General features: G+C 46.6%; 1 protein-coding gene across 3 annotated transcripts in view; it reads left to right on the top strand.

Annotated features, from left to right (window-relative positions):
• The first annotated feature begins 131 nt into the window (after window positions 1-131).
• The window catches only part of PMF1 (polyamine modulated factor 1), a 30,997-nt gene continuing 13,223 nt past the window's right edge, over window positions 132-17,905 (top strand). For 2 of the 3 annotated variants that reach the window (XM_074389629.1, XM_010348452.2), the window contains exon 1: window positions 132-336. In XM_074389629.1, coding sequence (XP_074245730.1) covers window positions 176-336 — 161 coding nt within the window. In that variant the 5' untranslated portion in view covers window positions 132-175. The remainder of the gene's footprint in view (window positions 337-17,905) is intronic. The other variant, XM_003937833.4, reaches the window with a different exon arrangement.

The following is a 17,905-nucleotide window of genomic DNA, read 5'->3' as shown; positions in this document are numbered from 1 at the left end:
GCGTAGCCACGCCTTCCCGCGTCCCTCAGCCTCCGGCAACTTCCCGACCCCCGCCCTGCTCGGTGACAGACATTCTGCCGCTTCCAATCGGAGGCGCCCGTCGTGGGAGTGGCCAATCGGGGGCTTCGGAGGACGGGGAGGCCGGACCAGTTAGACTTAGCGGTTCAACTTCAAAATGGCCGAAGCAAGCAGCGCCGATCTAGGCGGCAGCTGTGAGGAAAAAAGGCATGAGGAGTCGTCTCCGGAATCTGTGCCACCCGGAACTACCATTTCGAGGGTGAAGCTCCTGGACACCATGGTGGACACTTTTCTTCAAAAGCTGGTCGCCGCCGGGAGGTAAAGTGCAGGAGCCGCAGTAGGAGCGTTTGTCCGCACGGAATTTCAAATCCCGCGAGATCAGGACGGCCGCTGACCGGCGTGCGATCACGTGGGTCCACGGCGGGGGCGGGGCAGTCAGCTCAGAAGACCCTGTCAAATCCTGAGCCGGAGGTGTCTGGGTTTTCACGCGCCGATAACCTGTAGCGGACCGGGATAGCTAGCTACTCCTTCCAGGAAGCCCCGTTTGCACTAAATTTTAAGGCGATTGGGAGGAAACATAGAGCCTTTGCAAATTAGAGCAGGGTTTGTTTTATTTTTATTATTATTAGTTTTGAGACAGGGCCTTACGCTGTCGCTCAGGCTCGAGTGCAGTGGCGTGATCACTGCAGCCTCGACCTCCTGGGCTCAAGCGATCTTCCCGCCCCAGCCTCCCAAGTAACCGGGACTACAGGCTCGGGCTACCGCGCCCGGCTACAGATCACGGTTTAAATCTCGGCCCACGCCTATCTGAGCGAGACATAAGCCCCCTGTCCCTCGTCGGCTTCTCATCAGTCAAGTGACAATAGTAGTACCTTTCTCATTTTTGAGAATGAAATGAGTAAATACACCAAAGGCGCCTGGGACAGGACCTGCCACTAGAAAGATCTGTTATCTATTATGGGAATATCTTCTTCACTGGGAGATTGCCGGGATTAAGTGTATTACCATAAAAAGAAACATTTTTCCAGGCCGGGCGCGGTGGCTCAAGCCTGTAATCCCAGCACTTTGGGAGGCCGAGGCGGGTGGATCACGAGGTCGAGAGATCGAGACCATCCTGGTCAACATGGTGAAACCCCGTCTCTACTAAAAATACAAAAAAATTAGCTGGGCGTGGTGGCGCGTGCCTGTAATCCCAGCTACTCAGGAGGCTGAGGCAGGAGAATTGCCTGAGCCCAGGAGGCGGAGGTTGCGGTGAGCCGAGATCGCGCCATTGCACTCCAGCCTGGGTAACAAGAGCGAAACTCCGTCTCAAAAAAAAAAAAGAAACATTTTTCCTGTCTCGACTTGTACATAATGTATCTGATTCAAGAGTTTTGCCCATGATCCCACCACCCCAGCACATCAGTGTTGAAATGCTTCCAGGAGTTTGGTGCCCTGACCCAGCCTCTCCTCCTAGCCCTCTCTATTCCCACTTCCCCGTCCTTTGGCTTCATCAGGACTCTCATCTTTTCCCAGTCCATCCCTCCTGGGTTCAGTACTTTACCTTTCCTACACGTTTTGATCTTTCTTTTCACTTATGACTCATCAAATATTTGAGTACCTTTTCTGTGTCAGGTGCTCCGGGTACCATAAGGCAGACAGGCCTCTGTCTTTTTGGAGCTTGCATTCAATGGGCAGAGGCGCCAACAACTTCATCACACAGCCTGGTAGGATAAGGCCAGCACAGTGACTCATGCCTGTAATCCCAGTGCTTTGGGAGGCTGAGGCAGGAGGATCATTTGAGCCCGGGAGTTTGAGGCTTCCGTGAGTTATAATAGCCCCATTGCATTTCAGCCTAGGTGACAGAGCAAGATCCTGCCTTTAAAAAAGAAAGAAAAAATAGGATGGTTAGGGTGCCAATTCTGAAAGGTGACATTTCAGCTGAAACTTGAAGAATGAAAAGGAACCTTTTTTTCTTTTCTTTCTTTCTTTCTTTCTTTTTTTTTTTTTTTTTTGAGGCAGAGTCTAGCTCTATTGCCCAGGCTGGAGTGTAGTGGCTTGATCTCTGCTCACTGCAACTTCCACCTCGCAGGTGATTCTCCTGCCTCAGCCTCCCAAGTAGCTGGGATTACAGGAGCCTGCCACCACACCCAATTAATTTTTGTATTTTCAGCAGGGACAGGGTTTCACCATGTTGCCCAGGCTGGTCTCAAACTCCTGAGCTCAAGCGATCCACCTACCTTGGCCTCCCAAAGTGCTGGGATTACAGACATGAGCCACTGTGCCTAGCTGGAACCAGCTTTTTGAAGAATTTCAAAAAGAGTGTGTAGGCAAAGGGGACAGCTTGTGCAAAGTCTCAGAGGTGATCAGATATTCCGGGAACTGGCAGAAACCTTGGCTACAGCATAGTCATCAGAGTAAAATGAGATGAGGCTGGAGAGGCAGCTGACAGCCTTATTATGCAGGGCCTAGTTCGCCATAATAATGAATTTGATAAAATAAGTTGTAATTACTTTTATGAACCATGGCACATCATCATATGTCCCGGCAAGTTCCCTCCCTCGTTTATTTTTCCCTACTCATTCTGGCCCTTGTCTCCCCTCCCATAGTCCCTACTTACTCTTGGTTATATGTCCCCCATTTTTTTACTTTATTTTATTTCTTTTAGAGATGAGATCTCGCTTTGTTGCCCAAACTGATCTCAAACTCAGAGGCTTAAGTGATCTTCCCACCTTGGCCTCCAGAAGTGCTGGGATTACAGGCATGAGCCGCTGTGCACAGCTTATTTATTTATGAGACAGGGTCTTGCTTTGTTGATGAGGCTGGAGTGTAGTGGCGCAATCTCGGCTGATTGCAACCTCTGCCTCCCAGGTTCTAGTGATTATCCTGCCTCAGCCTCCCGAGTAGCTGGGATTACAGGCGTGTACCACCACACCCAGCTAATTTTCATATTTTTAGTAGAGATGGGGATTTCTTCATGTTGGCCAAGCTGGTCTCAAACTCCTGACCTCAGGTGATCCACCCCCCTCAGCCATTTATTTATAATACAAATATTTATTGACCATTGCCAGTGGCCCAGAGTTTGTTCTAGTTGTTGGACATATAGCACTGATCAAGATTGACAAGGTTCCAATCTTCATGGAGTAGACATTCTAGTACTGTAAAAAAAAAAAAAAAAAAAAAAAAAAGTAAAATTGAGCCTGGCACGGTGGCTCGCACCTGTAATCCCAACACTTTGGGAGGTGGAGGCAGGTGGATTACTTGAGGTCAGAAGTTCAAGACCAGCCTGGCCAAGGTGGCAAAACCCCATCTCTACTACAGATACAAAAATTAGCTGGACCTGGTGGTGCACCCCTGTAATCCCCACTACTTGGGAGGCTGAAGCAGGAGAATTGCTTGAACCCAGGAGGCAGAGGTTGCAGTGAGCCAAAATCTCACCACTACACTCCAGCCTGGGTGACAGAGCAAGACTCTGTCTCAAAAATAAAAATAAAAATAAAATGGGGGGGAGGTGGGGAGTTGGGGAGAGATAGCATGGGGAGAAATGCCAGATATAGGTGAAGGGGAGGAAGGCAGCAATCACACTGCCACGTGTGTACCTATGCAACAATCTTGCATGTTCTTCACATGTACCCCAAAACCTAAAATGCAATAAAAATAAATAAATTTAAAAAATAGAATCAGAGTAAAGAAATAGAGAGCAGTGGGGAAGAGGAGTCAGAGTGAGGAGGAGGGTAAGGAAGTGGCATTTGACTGTTTGTATCCTTGTAAAATATGTTATGTTTTTGTCTATGTATGTTTTAAATTTATATGAATAATATTGTGCTACATATGCCTTTTTTACTCAACAACATTGTTTTCAAGATCTAACCATGTCAGGCCAAGTGTGGTGGCTCACGCTTGTAATTCCAGCACTTTGGAATGCCGAGGCAGGCTGATTACTTGAGGTCAGGAGTTCGAGACCAGCCAGGCCAACATGGTGAAACTCCATGTCTACTAAAAATATAAAAATTAGCTGGGTATCATGACGCCCACCAGTAATCCCAGCTACTCAGGAGGCTGAGGCAGGAGAATCACTTGAACCGGGGAGGCAGAGGTTGCAGTAAAGTGAGATTGTGCCATAGCACTCCAGCCTGGGCAACAGAGTGAGTCTCCACCTCAAAAAGAAAGAAAAGGAAAAAGATCTAACCATGTCTAAAAGTGCACATGGCTCATAGCTTCTTTTTTTTGTTTGTTTGTTTGTTTTTTTGAGACGGAGTTTCGCTCTGTTACCCAGGCTGGAGTGCAATGGCACAATCTCGGCTCACCGCAACCACCGCCTCCTGGGTTCAGGCAATTCTCCTGCCTCAGCCTCCTGAGTAGCTGGGATTATAGGCACGCGCCACCATGCCCAGCTAATTTTTTTGTATTTTTAGTAGAGACGGGGTTTCACCATGTTGACCAGGATGGTCTCGATCTCTTGACCTCGTGATCCACCCACCTCAGCCTCCCAAAGTGCTGGGATTACAGGCGTGAGCCACCGCGCCCAGCGGCTCATAGCTTCTTAGTGCTACATGTCAGTCCTTGATATGCTTTCACCACTTACCCATTTCCTATCACTGACTCCTGGTTGCCTCCAGCTCCTCATCCATAAATTCTTCCAGGGTGAATGTCCTTATATATTTGCTCATGAGCTAGTGCTGGAATTTCTCTGAGACATATAACTGGGAGAGGGATCACTAGATCCTGGAGTTTACGCCTACCTGTGTTCCTTCGGATTGCTTTCCAGAAAAGCTGTTCTTGTCCCCTACATCCTCACCATTAGTGGGTTTTTATCATTCTGGTATTTGTCATTCTGCCAGGTATGAAAGTGATGTCTCATTTTAATTTGTATGTCCCTGATTCCTTGAAGGTTTGGGGATTTCTTCATGTACTTAGTTGTTTTGGCTTCCTCTTCTGAGAACTGCCAGCTCATTTCCTCCTTTGATTTTCAGACTTTTTTAAAAATGAGGTGGGGGGGTTCTACTTGTTGATTTACTAGAGTTCCTAGTATAGAAGGAAATATCTGTCTATTGGTTGTTAACTTTGTTGATGGTGTCCTTTGAGGAACAGAAGTCTTTTTGTGTGTGTGTGTGATTTTTTGAGACTGAGTCTCATTCTGTCACCCAGGCTGGAGTGTTGTGGTGCGATCTCAGCTCACTGCAACCTCTGCACTGGGTTCAAGCGATTTTCCTGCCTCCGCCTCCCAAGTAGCTGGGACTACAGGCACCCGCCACCACATTGGCTAATTTTTTGGTATTTTTAGTAGAGATGGGGTTTCACTGTGTTAGCCAGGATGGTCTCGATATCCTGACCTTGTGATCTGCTCACCTTGGCCTCCCAAAGTGGTGGGATTACAGGCATGAGCCACTGCTCCCAGCCAGAAGTCTTTAATTAAATAAAAAGCAGCACATATTTTAATTGTTTCCACTTTCCCCCACGAGGATGACGCAGAAGGGAAATGCAGTTATCCCTGCAGACCCTTCATGAGCTGTATGGATCCTCGTGACTCTCCTTTTCTCAGCCTCTTGACTAACTCAAAGAGCCATTTAAAAAATGCCAAGTACTGCCTAATTCGTTTATTTTTTTCCCCTAATTTTCATTTAATGATTTCCATTCATTTTTTTTTCACCTTATGATTTGTGCTTTTAGGGTCTTATTTAATTTTATTATTATTATTATTTTTTTTTTTGAGATGGAGTCTCGCTGTGTCACCCAGGCTGCAGTGCAGTGGTGTGATCTCAGCTCACTGCAGCCTCCTTCTCCCAGGTTCAAGCAATTCTTGTGCCTCTGCCTCCCAAGTACCTGGGACTGCAGGTGCATACCACCAACCCCGGCTTATTTTGTATTTTTGGTAGAGACGGGGTTTTACCATTTTGACCAGGCTGGTCCCAAACTCCTGACCTCAGGAGATCTGCCTGCCTCCACCTCCCAAAGTGCTGGGATTACAGGCGTGAGCCACCATGCCCAGCCCTTGGGATATTGTTTATAAAGGTTATGCCCAAATCTAGGTCACAAGGATAATCTTCAACGTTTTCTTCTGTTAGCTGTTTCATCTTTTTACTCTTTGCTTCCTTTTTTTTTTTTTGCTTTATTTTTATTTATTTATTTATTTATTGCTTTTTTGCATGCACTTAGGGCATATACTCTTTACTTATTTTTTTCTTTTTTTGAGAGGAGTCTCGCTCTGTTGCTCAGGCTGGAGTACAGTGGCTCGATCTCAGCTCACTGCAACCTCCGCCTCCTGGGTTTAAGCAGTTCTCCTGCTTCAGCCTCCCGAGTAGCTAGGATTACAGACAAGTGCCACTATGCCTGGCTAATTTTTGTATTTTTAGTAGAGACGGAGTTTCAACATGTTAGCCAGGCTGATCTCGAGCTCCTAACATCAGGTGATCCACCTACCTCGGCCTCCCAAAGTGCTGGGATTACAGGTGTGAACCACCGTGCCTGGCATATATTTTTAAAATCTTTAACCTACTTGCTTTCCTTGTAGTCTTTAACATTGTCAACCACTTCTCTGTTCAGATTTCTCCCTTGGCTTCTGACATCATTCTCTGCCCCTTTACCTCACTAGCTGCTCCTTCCTGGCTCCTCTTCCTCATCCTGTCCTTTAAACGTGTGAATGTTACCATCTCTTTACTTCACCCCCTCCTCCCATCTGATGTTTCGCTGCTGCAGAAAGCCTTCAGTGACTGTCCCTTGCTTCTCACCAGGGCTTCTGGGCCATGCCTACCTCTTGTGCCCCGCTGCAGTTATACTCAGTCATACTGCCCTCCTCATTGCCTGGAACTTCAAGTGCTTTCCTGCCTTTTTTTTTTTTTTTTTTTTTTTGAGATGGAGTCTCACTCTGACACCCAGGCTGGAGTGCAGTGGTATGATCTCGGCTCACTGCAATCTCTGCCTCCCAGGTTCAAGCAATTCTCTGCCGCAGCCTCCCATGTAGCTGGGATTACAGGCGCCTGCCACCATGCCCGGCTAATTTTTGTATTTTTGGTAGAGACGGGGTTTCACCGTCTTGGCCAGGCTGGTTTCAAACTCCTGACCTTGTGATCACACAAGAGAGGCAGTCAGTTAGAGGCATCGTTAGTGGGGCTCAGATTGTGGACCAGTGAGTACTATTCGGAGAGAAGCTGGGTCTGCTACAGCTGCTTATAGCACCCTGGCAACTGTGCCGCATGTGCTGGTTTATGGGGACTATGGGGGCAAGAGACGTTTGACAGTTCTCTTTTTTTTTGTCTGTTTTTGAGACAGAGTCTTGGCCGGGCGCGGTGGCTCACGCCTGTTATCCCAGCACTTTTGGAGGCCGAGGCGGGCGGATCATGAGGTCAAGAGATCGAGACCATCCTGGCCAACATGGTAAAACCGCATCTCTACTAAAAACACAAAAAAATTAGCTGGGCATGGTGGCACGTGCCTGTAATCCCAGCTACTCAGGAGGCTGAGGCAGGAGAATTGCTTGAACCTGGGAGGCAGAGGTTGCAGTGAGCTGAGGTCACGCCACTGCACTCCAGCCTGGTACCTGGTGACAGAGTGAGACTCTCTCAAAAAAACAAAAAAAAAAAAAAATAAGAGACAAGAGTCTTGTTCTGTCATGCAGGCTGGAGTGCAGTGGTTCGATCTCTACTCACTGCAACCTTCACCTCCTGGATTCAAGCAATTCTCCTGTCTCAGCCTCCCAAGTAGCTGGGATTATAGGCATGCGCCACCACGCCTGACTAATTTGGTATTTTTAGTAGGTGGGGTTTCTCTATGTTGGTCAGTCTGGTCTTGAACTCCCGACTTCAGGTGATCCACCCGCCTCGGCCTCCCAAAGTGCTGGGATTACAGGTGTGAGCCACTGTGCCTGGCCAACAGTTCTTAAACTCTTAGATGCCATACTTAGAAATGTCCTTGTGGTCTAGTCTCCTGGCCTGAGATATGCCGCACATGGTAAGACACATAAAGTGACTTAAAGTCTACCTCTGACAGTGACCAAGAAAGCAAGCTAACTGCATTTGTAATGAACTCATAGAGTTTTAAACTAGTGGCAAAGACTGTTGGTGTTCATAGGAAATAGTTCGTCACAGGAAAAAAGAGTGGTTTAATATATAAACTATTCTGACTGTAAATGCCTCGGAAATATCTCATCCTCTTTGAATGTGCAGGTGATGTGTGCTACTCATGGTGATTTGTTTCTGAAGGGTGGGCATGAGTCATCAGACTGTGGTGTGTGGCTCCAGGCCTGGCATGCTCATACTCTCTCCTCCGCATGTTTCCAGACCAGCCACCTCTTTCTGTCCCTGCCGTTTCTGCCTTGCTCTGGGCTGCTGTCGTCTCAGCTGTGCTTCCGGAGTCCACCCCCACACAGCAGCCGAGTGTGCGTCCTAAGGTGTAAATCTGTTCATATCACATCTCTGCTTCAGACCCTTTTCTGGCTCCTCCCATCATGATACATCCACACTCTAGACTCTGTGTCTGGCCCTGCCTGGAAGCCACCACGGCCAGATAGCCTGGATTGAGTCCACCTGGCTCCATCACATGCTGGTTTCGTGTGACCTTGGGCAGGCTTCTCTCTGCCTCAGCTTCCTCCTCTGAAAAATGGGGGTGATGATGATAGGACCTATCTCATAAAGTCATGGTAAGGATTCAATGAGTTATGTAGAGTACATAGAACACGGCCTGGCACTAGTCAGTCCTTGGTTTCTGGTTATTACTTCATCTTCACACACATGCACATATATGCACATGTGCGTGCACACACATGCACATATATGCACATGTGCGTGCACACACACACGCACACACACACACACACACACTGCCCTTCAGCTACACTGCCTGAGCTTACTACATGCTGCTCTTCTGTCCTGTAGCCAGCTCCTGCTTCTCTCTCTGACATTGCTTCCTCTAGGGAGCCTTCCCCGAGCCCTTGCTAGGACTCCGTGCTGTCTCGTACTCATTTTCCTGGAGGCTGATCTGCAATCCCTTTGACGGCAGGAATTGGGTTTGTACCACCGAACTTGGCCTGGTACCTGGTCGGTGCTCAGTAAATGTCTGTTAAATGAATACAATTATCCTGCTGGCATTTTTTGGCATTTTTTTTTTTTTTGAGACAGAGTCTTGCTGTGTCGCCGAGCTTGGGTCACTGCAACCTCTGCCTCCTGGGTTCAAGCAATGCTCCTCTCTCAGCCTCCCAAGTAGCTGGGACTACAGGCGAACGCCACCATGCCCAGCTAATTTTTTTTTTTTTTTTTTTTTTTTAATTAGAGACGGGGTTTCACCATGTTGGCCAGGATGGTCTCGATCTCTTGACCTTGTCATCCACCCACCTCGGCCTCCCAAAGTGCTGGGATTACAGGCAGGAGCCACCGCGCCTGGCCCCTGCTGGCATTTTTTATTGTCATGCTAATATTTATCAAACCACAAGGCTTTCTCCATCTTTTTCAGGAAAAGCATCCCAATTTCAGATTTTTTTTTTTTTTTTTTTTTTTTTTTTGAGACGGAGTTCGCTCTTGTTACCCAGGCTGGAGTGCAATGGCGCGATCTCGGCTCACCACAACCTCCGCCTCCTGGGCTCAGGCAATTCTCCTGCCTCAGCCTCCTGAGTAGCTGGGATTACAGGCACGTGCCACCATGCCCAGCTAATTTTTTGTATTTTTTTAGTAGAGACAGGGTTTCACCATGTTGACCAGGATGGTCTCGATCTCTTGACCTCGTGATCCACCCGCCTCGGCCTCCCAAAGTGCTGGGATTACAGGCTGAGCCACTGCGCCCGGCCCTAAGTATTTATTTTAATGGACACATTGTAACTGTACATATTTACAGGGTGCATATCTATGTTGTATAAGGATCCATTCAGAGTAATTAGCATGTCCTCTCATGTGTTTATCATTTCTTTGTGGTGAGAACCTTCAAAAGCCTCTCTTCTAGCTATTTGGTAATATGTACTATTTTACTGTTAACCACAGTCACTTTACTGTGCAACATCAGAACCTGTACCTCCTATCTAATTGTAACTTTGTACCTGTTGAAAGACTAATTTTTAAAGACAAACCTTTTTTTTTGAGACAGAGTCTTACCCTGTCACCCAGGCTGCAGTAGTGCCATCTTGGCTCACTGCAACCCCTGCCTCCCAGGATCAAGCAGTTCTCCTGCCTCAGCCTCCCGAGTAGCTGGGACTACAGGTGTGTGCCATCATGCCCAGCTAATTTTTTATGTTTTTAGTAGACAGGGTTTCACCGTGTTAGCCAGGATGATCTCGATCTCCTGACCTTGTGATTCACCTGGCTCAGCCTCCCAGAGTGCTGGAATTACAGGCATAAGCCACCACACCAAGCCAGGAAAATCTTTTAATACAGCCATTCATCTTGAATCACTGGCCTGGAGATTTTCCTCTTATTTTTGTTGAGACATTTCTCTGCTGCTTCTTTCCTCCTCTCCCTTTCTCAGTCTGGGGCTGCCTAGTATACACAGGACTAGAAGAGAGAGAAAAAGGCCAAATGGAGACAACTTTTTTTTTTTTTTTCCTTTTTGAGTCAAAGTCTTGCTCTGTCGCTCAGGCTGGGGTGCAGTGGTGCAATCTTGGCTCACTGCAAACTCCGCCTCCTGGGTTTAAACGATTCTCCTGCCTCAGCCTCCCTAGTAGCTGGGATTACAGGCACCCACCACCACACCCAGGCAGCTTTTGTGTTTTTGGTAGAGATGGGGTTTCGCCGTGTTGGCCAGGCTGGTCTGGAACTCCTGACTTAAGGTAATCCACCCAATTTAGCCTTCCGAAGTACTGAGATTACAGGTATGAGCCACCGCACCCAGATGAGAAGCATTTCTTAATGAAAAGGACAGCTGTATAGTTGGTGAATAGAGGATAAAGAGCAGGAATTTCTGTCACTCCAGTCCCCAGCCTTTATTTTATTTTATTTTTAAATTTTTGGTAGTTTTTTGGGGAACAGGTGGTATTTGGTTACATGGATAAGTTCTTTAGTGGTGATTTCTGAGATTTTGGTGCACCCACCACCGGAGCAGTGTACACTGTACCCAATGGTAGTCTTTTATCCCTCATCCCCTTTCCACCCTTTCCCCCAGTCCCTAAAGTCCATTGTACCATTCTTCTGCCTTTATGTCCCCAGCTTCTATTTATTTTTGTTCTCAGCCCTCCTGGCCCTCCACGCCGTCACTGGGACTGAAGCGCTGGTCCCCGCCTGCCCTCTGGTGGACAACCTGTGAAACAGGCCTTCAGCTGGGCTGCGCGCAGGTTATCACGGGGGAGGAAGGCAAGCCCTGGCTCCTTTTTTGGCTCCCTTAGCGTTGTCTGCCTTTTTTATCTTTCCATGCTGCCCTGCACATTTATCTGCATATGTAAACCAACAGATTGACAAAAGACCAGAGCCTGACTCTGTGCTTAAATATTTTTGAAGTCAGATTTATTTACATTTATTTTATTTTTGATTTATTTATTTACATTTATTTATTTATTGGTGTGTGTGTGTGTGTGTGTGTGTGTGTGTGTGTGTGTGGACAGGGTCTCATTATGCTGTCTAGGCTGATCTTGAACTCCCGGGTGTCTCCCAGGCTGGAGTGGAGCAGCACAATCTCCGCTCACTGCAGTCTCCACCGCCCGGGTTCAAGCGATTCTTCTGTCTCAGCCTCCCAAGTAGCTGGGATTACAGGCATGTACCACTACATCTGGCTAATTTTTGTATTTTCAGTAGAGATAGGGTTTCACTGTATTGGTCCAGGCTGGTATCGAACTCCTGACCTCAAGTGATCCCCTTCACCCCTGCTTCAGCCTTCCAAAGTGCTGGGATTACAGGCATGAGCCACTGTGCCTAGCCAATTTTTTTTTTTTTTTTTTTTTTTTTTTTTTTTTTTTTTGAGACAGAGTTTCACTCTTGTTGCTCAAGCTGGGAGTGTAATGGTGCAATCTGGAGGCTCTTGCCTCAGCATCCCTCCTAGTAGCTGGGATTACAGGCACCCACCACCATACTCAGCTAATTTTTGTAGTTTTGGTAGAGACGGGGTTTACCGCAATCTCTGGAGGTAAGCTTACCGGGTTCAAGTGATTCTCCTGCCTCAGCCTCCCAAGTAGCTGGGATTACAGGCATGCACCACCTATACCCGGCTAATTTTGTATTTTTAGTAGAGACGTGGTTTCTCTATGTTGGTGAGACTGGTCTCAAACTCCTAACCTCAGGTGATCGGCCTGCTGCGGCCTCCCAAAGTGCTGGAATTACAGGTGTGAGCCACTGTGCCCGGCCTCAATTTATTTATTTATTTATTTGTGTGTGTGTGTGTGTGTGTGTGTGTGTGTGTGTGTGTAGACAGGGTCTCATTATGCTGTCTAGGCTGATCTTGAACTTCTGGGCTCTAGGGATCCCCTTGCCTTGGCCTCCAAAGAAAAAACAACAGGTTAAAATCAGAGTTAATATAGTCATCTCAGTTTTGAAACTCAGTAAATGTGGTTTTCTTTTCTTTTTTTTTTTTTTTTTGAGACGGAGTTTCGCTGTTGTTACCCAGGCTGGAGTGCAATGGCGCGATCTCGGCTCACCGCAGCCTCCGCCTCCTGGGTTCAGGCAATTCTCCTGCCTCAGCCTCCTGAGTAGCTGGGATTACAGGCACACGCCACCATGCCCAGCTAATTTTTTGTATTTTTAGTAGAGACGGGGTTTCACCGTGTTGACCAGGATGGTCTCGATCTCTTGACCTTGTGATCCACCCGCCTCGGCCTCCCAAAGTGCTGGGATTACAGGCTTGAGCCACCGCGCCCGGCCGTAAATGTGGTTTTTAAAAGTTACTTTCATTTCTGCTAAATTTAGCCTTTTGGCTTTTTCTCTCTAGTGGGAACAAATCCTGACAGCTGTTTTTTACCCCTGCTGGGTTGGTTTCTGCACATGCAAGTGCCACAAGCCTCATGCACTAGCACCTGCCCTCCACCAGGGAGGAGACTCTTTGGCTCTGGGGAGCCATGTTACTGACCATACCTTGGAGGGGCAATGAGGACTATTATTTTGAGATAAGAATAACTGTAGCTCACATAGAACATCAGTATGCTGGGCACTGTACTGAGGACTTTATATATTTTACCTCACTTAATCTGCTCAGTAATTTTGTAAGGACTAGATAGTTATCTCCATTTGACAGAGGAGGAAACTGAGGACTATAGAGGTAAAGAAGTTGTCTGAAGTCACCAGCTGATGAGTGGTAGAGGTGGGATTTGAACCCACGCAAAATGACAGCCAGTCTGTCCAGAAAACCAGTAAAGTTACCCAGTATGCCCTGGGTAGCTGGGTGGCCTCTTTTGTACCCTTGGAAGCCAGGGCCAAGAGACTGTCCCATCATGGGGTGAAGAGGGGCCTTGACAGAGAGGTGAAAAAGAGGCTCCTGGGGAAGGGCTCCTCCTCCCAAGCATTTCAGGTCCTGGGATCCTGGGCTCCAGGGTGGGCAGCCCAGGCCTCACCTTAGCCCCAGTTACTCAGTCTACGGAGTGTCTTACATGCTGTTGTGGATTTAATACAGTTCTGGGGACCCTGGAGATCCCAGCAGCATTGCAGAAGGCATTCCTGTCCACAAGGATATTATAATTTGCATAAGAAGATAAAATGTGATACTTGGGGCAAATGGTCATGATATAAAAAATTTGTTTGGCTGGGTCCAGTGGTCCACACTTGTAATCTCAGCACTTTGGGAGGCCGAGATGGGTGGATAACCTGAGGTCAGAAGTTCTAGACAAGTCTGGCCAACATGGTGAACCCTCATCTCTACTGAAAATACAAAACTTAGCTGGGCATGGTGGTAGGTTCCTGTAATCCCAGCTACTCAGGAGGCTGAGGCACGAGAATTGCTTGAACCTCACGGGTGGAGGGTATAATGAGCTGAAATCACACGACTGCACTCCAGCCTGGGCAACAGAGTGAGACTCCAAATGTTTTTCAGATGGAGTCTCGCTCTGTTGGCCAGGCTGGAGTGCAGTGGCGTGATCTTGGCTCACTACAACCTCACCTCCTGGATTCAAGCGATTCTCCTGCCTCAGCCTTCTGAGTAGCTAGGATTACAGGTGTGCGCCCCCATGCCCAGCTAATTTTTGTATTTTTAGTAGAGACAGGGTTTTACCATGTTGGTCAGGTTGGTCTTGAACTCCTGACGTTGCGATCTGCCCACCTCGGCCCCACAAAGTGCTGGGATTACAAGTGTGAGCCACTGTACCTGGCCAAAAAAAAAAAAAATTTTTTTAATTTTTTTTTTTTTTTTTTTTTTTTTTTTGAGACAGGGTCTCCAACTCCTGGGCTCAAGTGATCCTCTTGCCTCAGCCTCACAAAGTGCTGGGATTACAGGCATGAGCCACTGCTCCTGACCATGGAATTTTTTTTTTTTTTTTTTTTATAAAGAAGAGGAAGAAAGAGAAAGAGGAAGAGGGAGAGAGTATGGGGGTATTGCTTTGCTGCCCGGGCTAGAATGCAGTCTAAATATGGGTAGGCCTATAATTGTCCTTAATAATGGAGACATGAAAGAAAATGAGGGAAGAGAATAGCAAACAAGGAGCCAACCAAGATTTCTTTTAAACTTCTAAGTTGATATGATGTGGTACTGATAAGAGTGTATATTTTGTATATTTAAAGTGGAGAGTTCTATAAATGTTAATTACATTTACTTGTTCCAGATCTGAGTTCAAGTCCTGAATATCGTTGTTAATTTTCTGTCTCATTGATGTGTCTAATATTAATGTTGAAGTCTCCCACTATTATTATGTGGGAGTCTAAGTCTCTTTATAAGTCTTGTATGTCTGCGTATTCCTGTATTGGGTGCATATATATTTAGGATCTTTAGCTCTTCTTGTTGTTGCATTGATCCTTTTATCATTATATAATGTCCTTCTTTGCTTCTTTTTTTTTTTTTTTTTTTTTTTTTTTGAGACAGAGTTTCGCTCTTGTTACCCAGGCTGGAGTGCAATGGCGCGACCTCGGCTCACCGCAACCTCCGCCTCCTGGGTTCAGGCAATTCTCCTGCCTCAGCCTCCTGAGTAGCTGGGATTACAGGCACGTGCCACCATGCCCAGCTAATTTTTTTGTATTTTTAGTAGAGACGGGTTTCACCATGTTGACCAGGATGGTCTCGATCTCTCGACCTCGTGATCCACCCGCCTCGGCCTCCCAAAGTGCTGGGATTACAGGCTTGAGCCACCGCGCCCGGCTCCCTTCTTTGCTTCTTTTGATCTTTGTTGCTTAATTGTAACTTCTGCTTTTTATTTATTTATTTTAGCTCTCTGTTTGGTTGGTAAATCTTTCTCCATCCCTTGTTTGGAGTCTTTGTGTATCCTTGAATGTGAGATGGATCTGGATGCAGCATACTGATGGGTCTTAGTTTTTTATTCAAATTGCCTGTCTTTGGATTGGGGGATTTAGTCAATTTAAATTTAGAATTAATAATAATATATGTGAGTTTAATACTGCCATTAGCTGGCTATTTTGTCCATTAGTTGATGTATATTCTTCATTATATTGATGCTCTTTTTGATAATTTTTTAGAAAGGCTGATACTGTTTGTTCCTTTCATATGTGTAGTGGTTCTTTCAGAAGCTCTTGTAAAGCAGGCCTGGTGGTGATGAAATCTCTGAGTGCTTGCTTATTCACAAAAAACTTTATTTTTCCTTCACTTGTGAAGCTTAGTTTGGCTGGATGTGAAATTCTGGGTTGAAAGTTCTTTTCTTTAAGGATGTTGAATATTGGCCCCCACTCTCTTCTGGCTTGTAGGGTTTCTACTGAGAGATCTGCTGTAAGTCTGATAGGCTTCCCTTTGTGGGTAACCTGACCTTTCTCTCTGGCTGCCCTTAGTATTTTCTCCTTCATTTCAACCCTGGTGAATCTGACGATTATGTGCCTTGGAGTTGCTCTTCTTGAGGAATATCTCTGTGGTGTTCTCTGTATTACCTGGAGTTGAATATTATCCTGCCTTACTAGGCTGGGAAAATTTTCCTGAATAATGTCCTGAAGCGTATTTTCCAGCTTGGATTCATTCTCTTCGTCACATTCGGGTACACCTATCAAGCGTAGATTAGGTCTTTTCACATAGTCCCATATTTCTTGGAGACTTTGCTCGTTCCTTTTTATCCTTTTTCCTCTAATCTTGTCTTCTTGTTTTATTTCATTGAGTTGGTCTTCGACCTCTGATATCCTTTCTTCTGCTTGATCAATTCGGCTGTTAAAACTTGCGCATACTTCACGTAGTTCTCGTATTGTGTTTTTCAGCTCCATCAATTCACTTATATTCCTCTCTAAATTGTGTATTCTTATTAACATTTCGTCAAATCTTTTTTCAAAGTTCTTAGTTGCTTTAGATTGGGTTAAAACAAGTTCTTTTAATTCACAGAAGTTTCTCATTATCCACATTTTGAAGCCTGCTTCTGTAATTGGAACACACTCGTTCTCCATCAAGCCTTGTTCCGTTGCTGATGAGGAACTGGGATCCCCTGCTGAGGGAGAGGCGTTCTGATCTTGGGTATTCTCAGCCTTTTTTGGCTGTTTTCTTCCCTTCGTTGTAGATTTATCCATCTGTGGTCTTTATAATTACCGTCTTTGTAATTGGGTTTCTGAGTGGACGTCCCACTTACTGATTCTCAGCGCCGAAATCTGAGCAACCCACTGCGCTGACTAAGTCAGCGGCGTTAAGATTGATGGTGCTTTTCCGACTCTGCACCAAGAACCGTCGCTCCAAGGCGCCGGCAAAACCGCCTCGCCGGTCACAAGAGTCGCGCTGGCGACCCGTGGGGCTCCTCCGCTGGGAATCTCCTGGTGCGTGAGCAACAAGAATTCATGTGAAGGTGTGGCGTCCTCTCGTTCTTTGCGCTTTCAGTGGGAGCTACAATCCCGAGCTGCTAGTGATCAGCCATCTTGGATCTTTTTTCCTGACCATGGAATTTAAAAAAAATTTTATTTTGAGACAGAGTTTCACTCTTGTTGTCCAGACTGGAGTGCAATGGCATGATCTCAGCTCATTGCAACCTCTGCCTCCTGGGTTCAAGTGATTCTCTTGCCTCAGCCTCCCAGGTAGCTAGTATTACAGGCATGTGCCACCATGCCTGGCTAATTTTGTATTTTTAGTAGAGATGTAGTTTTACCAGGTTGGTCAGGCTGGCCTCGAACTCCTGACCTCAGGCTATCCATCTGCCCCAGCCTCCAAAGTCCTGGGATTACAGGTGTGAGCCACTGCATCTGGTGAGTGTTTTTTGTTTGTTTGTTTTTAATGTATCACTTTCCTACTTCTCCCTGAGTATATTTTTCAGAAAATCTACAAGGGCATTCAAAACGTTCCCAGTCTGCATTGGCTCTCAAGGAAGACATCGCCTTCCTCCTGTTCTCGCGAACATTGGTGCCAATCGGGCTGCCTTTCTCCTTGGTTAAGCCACATTGTCCTGTTAGCATATATTTCATCATGTGTCTTTGTGTGCCTGTGTGTGTTTCTGTGGTCCTTCGCTTTTATTGAATTATCACACCATGAAGGAGACTGCAGAAGACTTCACAGGCAGCACTGATAGTCACAATTTTCTTTACCCCTGCCCTGGGCCCTATCCACTCTCAGCTGTCTGAGCTGAAGAAAGATGCGTCCAGCTCAGACCCTCCGCCTGCTGTGTAGGTTGGGAGGAGGAACAGGATCTCCCATATCTAAGCCAAACCTGTTTCAAGCCACAATTACCCGGTTTCAACTCCAGCCCCTGCGTGGTCAGGCATCATGTGTTTCCTCCCGGTAGCCACAGACTGCGTGGCTAGTTGGGCCAGCAGCAAAACAAGATGTCTGTGAGTCTGCTGAGGGTTGAAGGAAGGTCCATCATCTATTCTGTATACAGTATTTTTTTTTTTTTTTTTTTTTGAGAGACGGAGTTTCGCTCTTGTTACCCAGGCTGGAGTGCAATGGCACGATCTTG

The sequence above is a fragment of the Saimiri boliviensis genome, chromosome 19, assembly GCF_048565385.1.
Source record: "Saimiri boliviensis isolate mSaiBol1 chromosome 19, mSaiBol1.pri, whole genome shotgun sequence".
NCBI classification, from domain to species: Eukaryota; Metazoa; Chordata; class Mammalia; order Primates; family Cebidae; genus Saimiri; species Saimiri boliviensis.
Note: the sequence above shows the minus strand (reverse complement) of the source record. Positions and strands in the feature narration are given on the sequence as shown.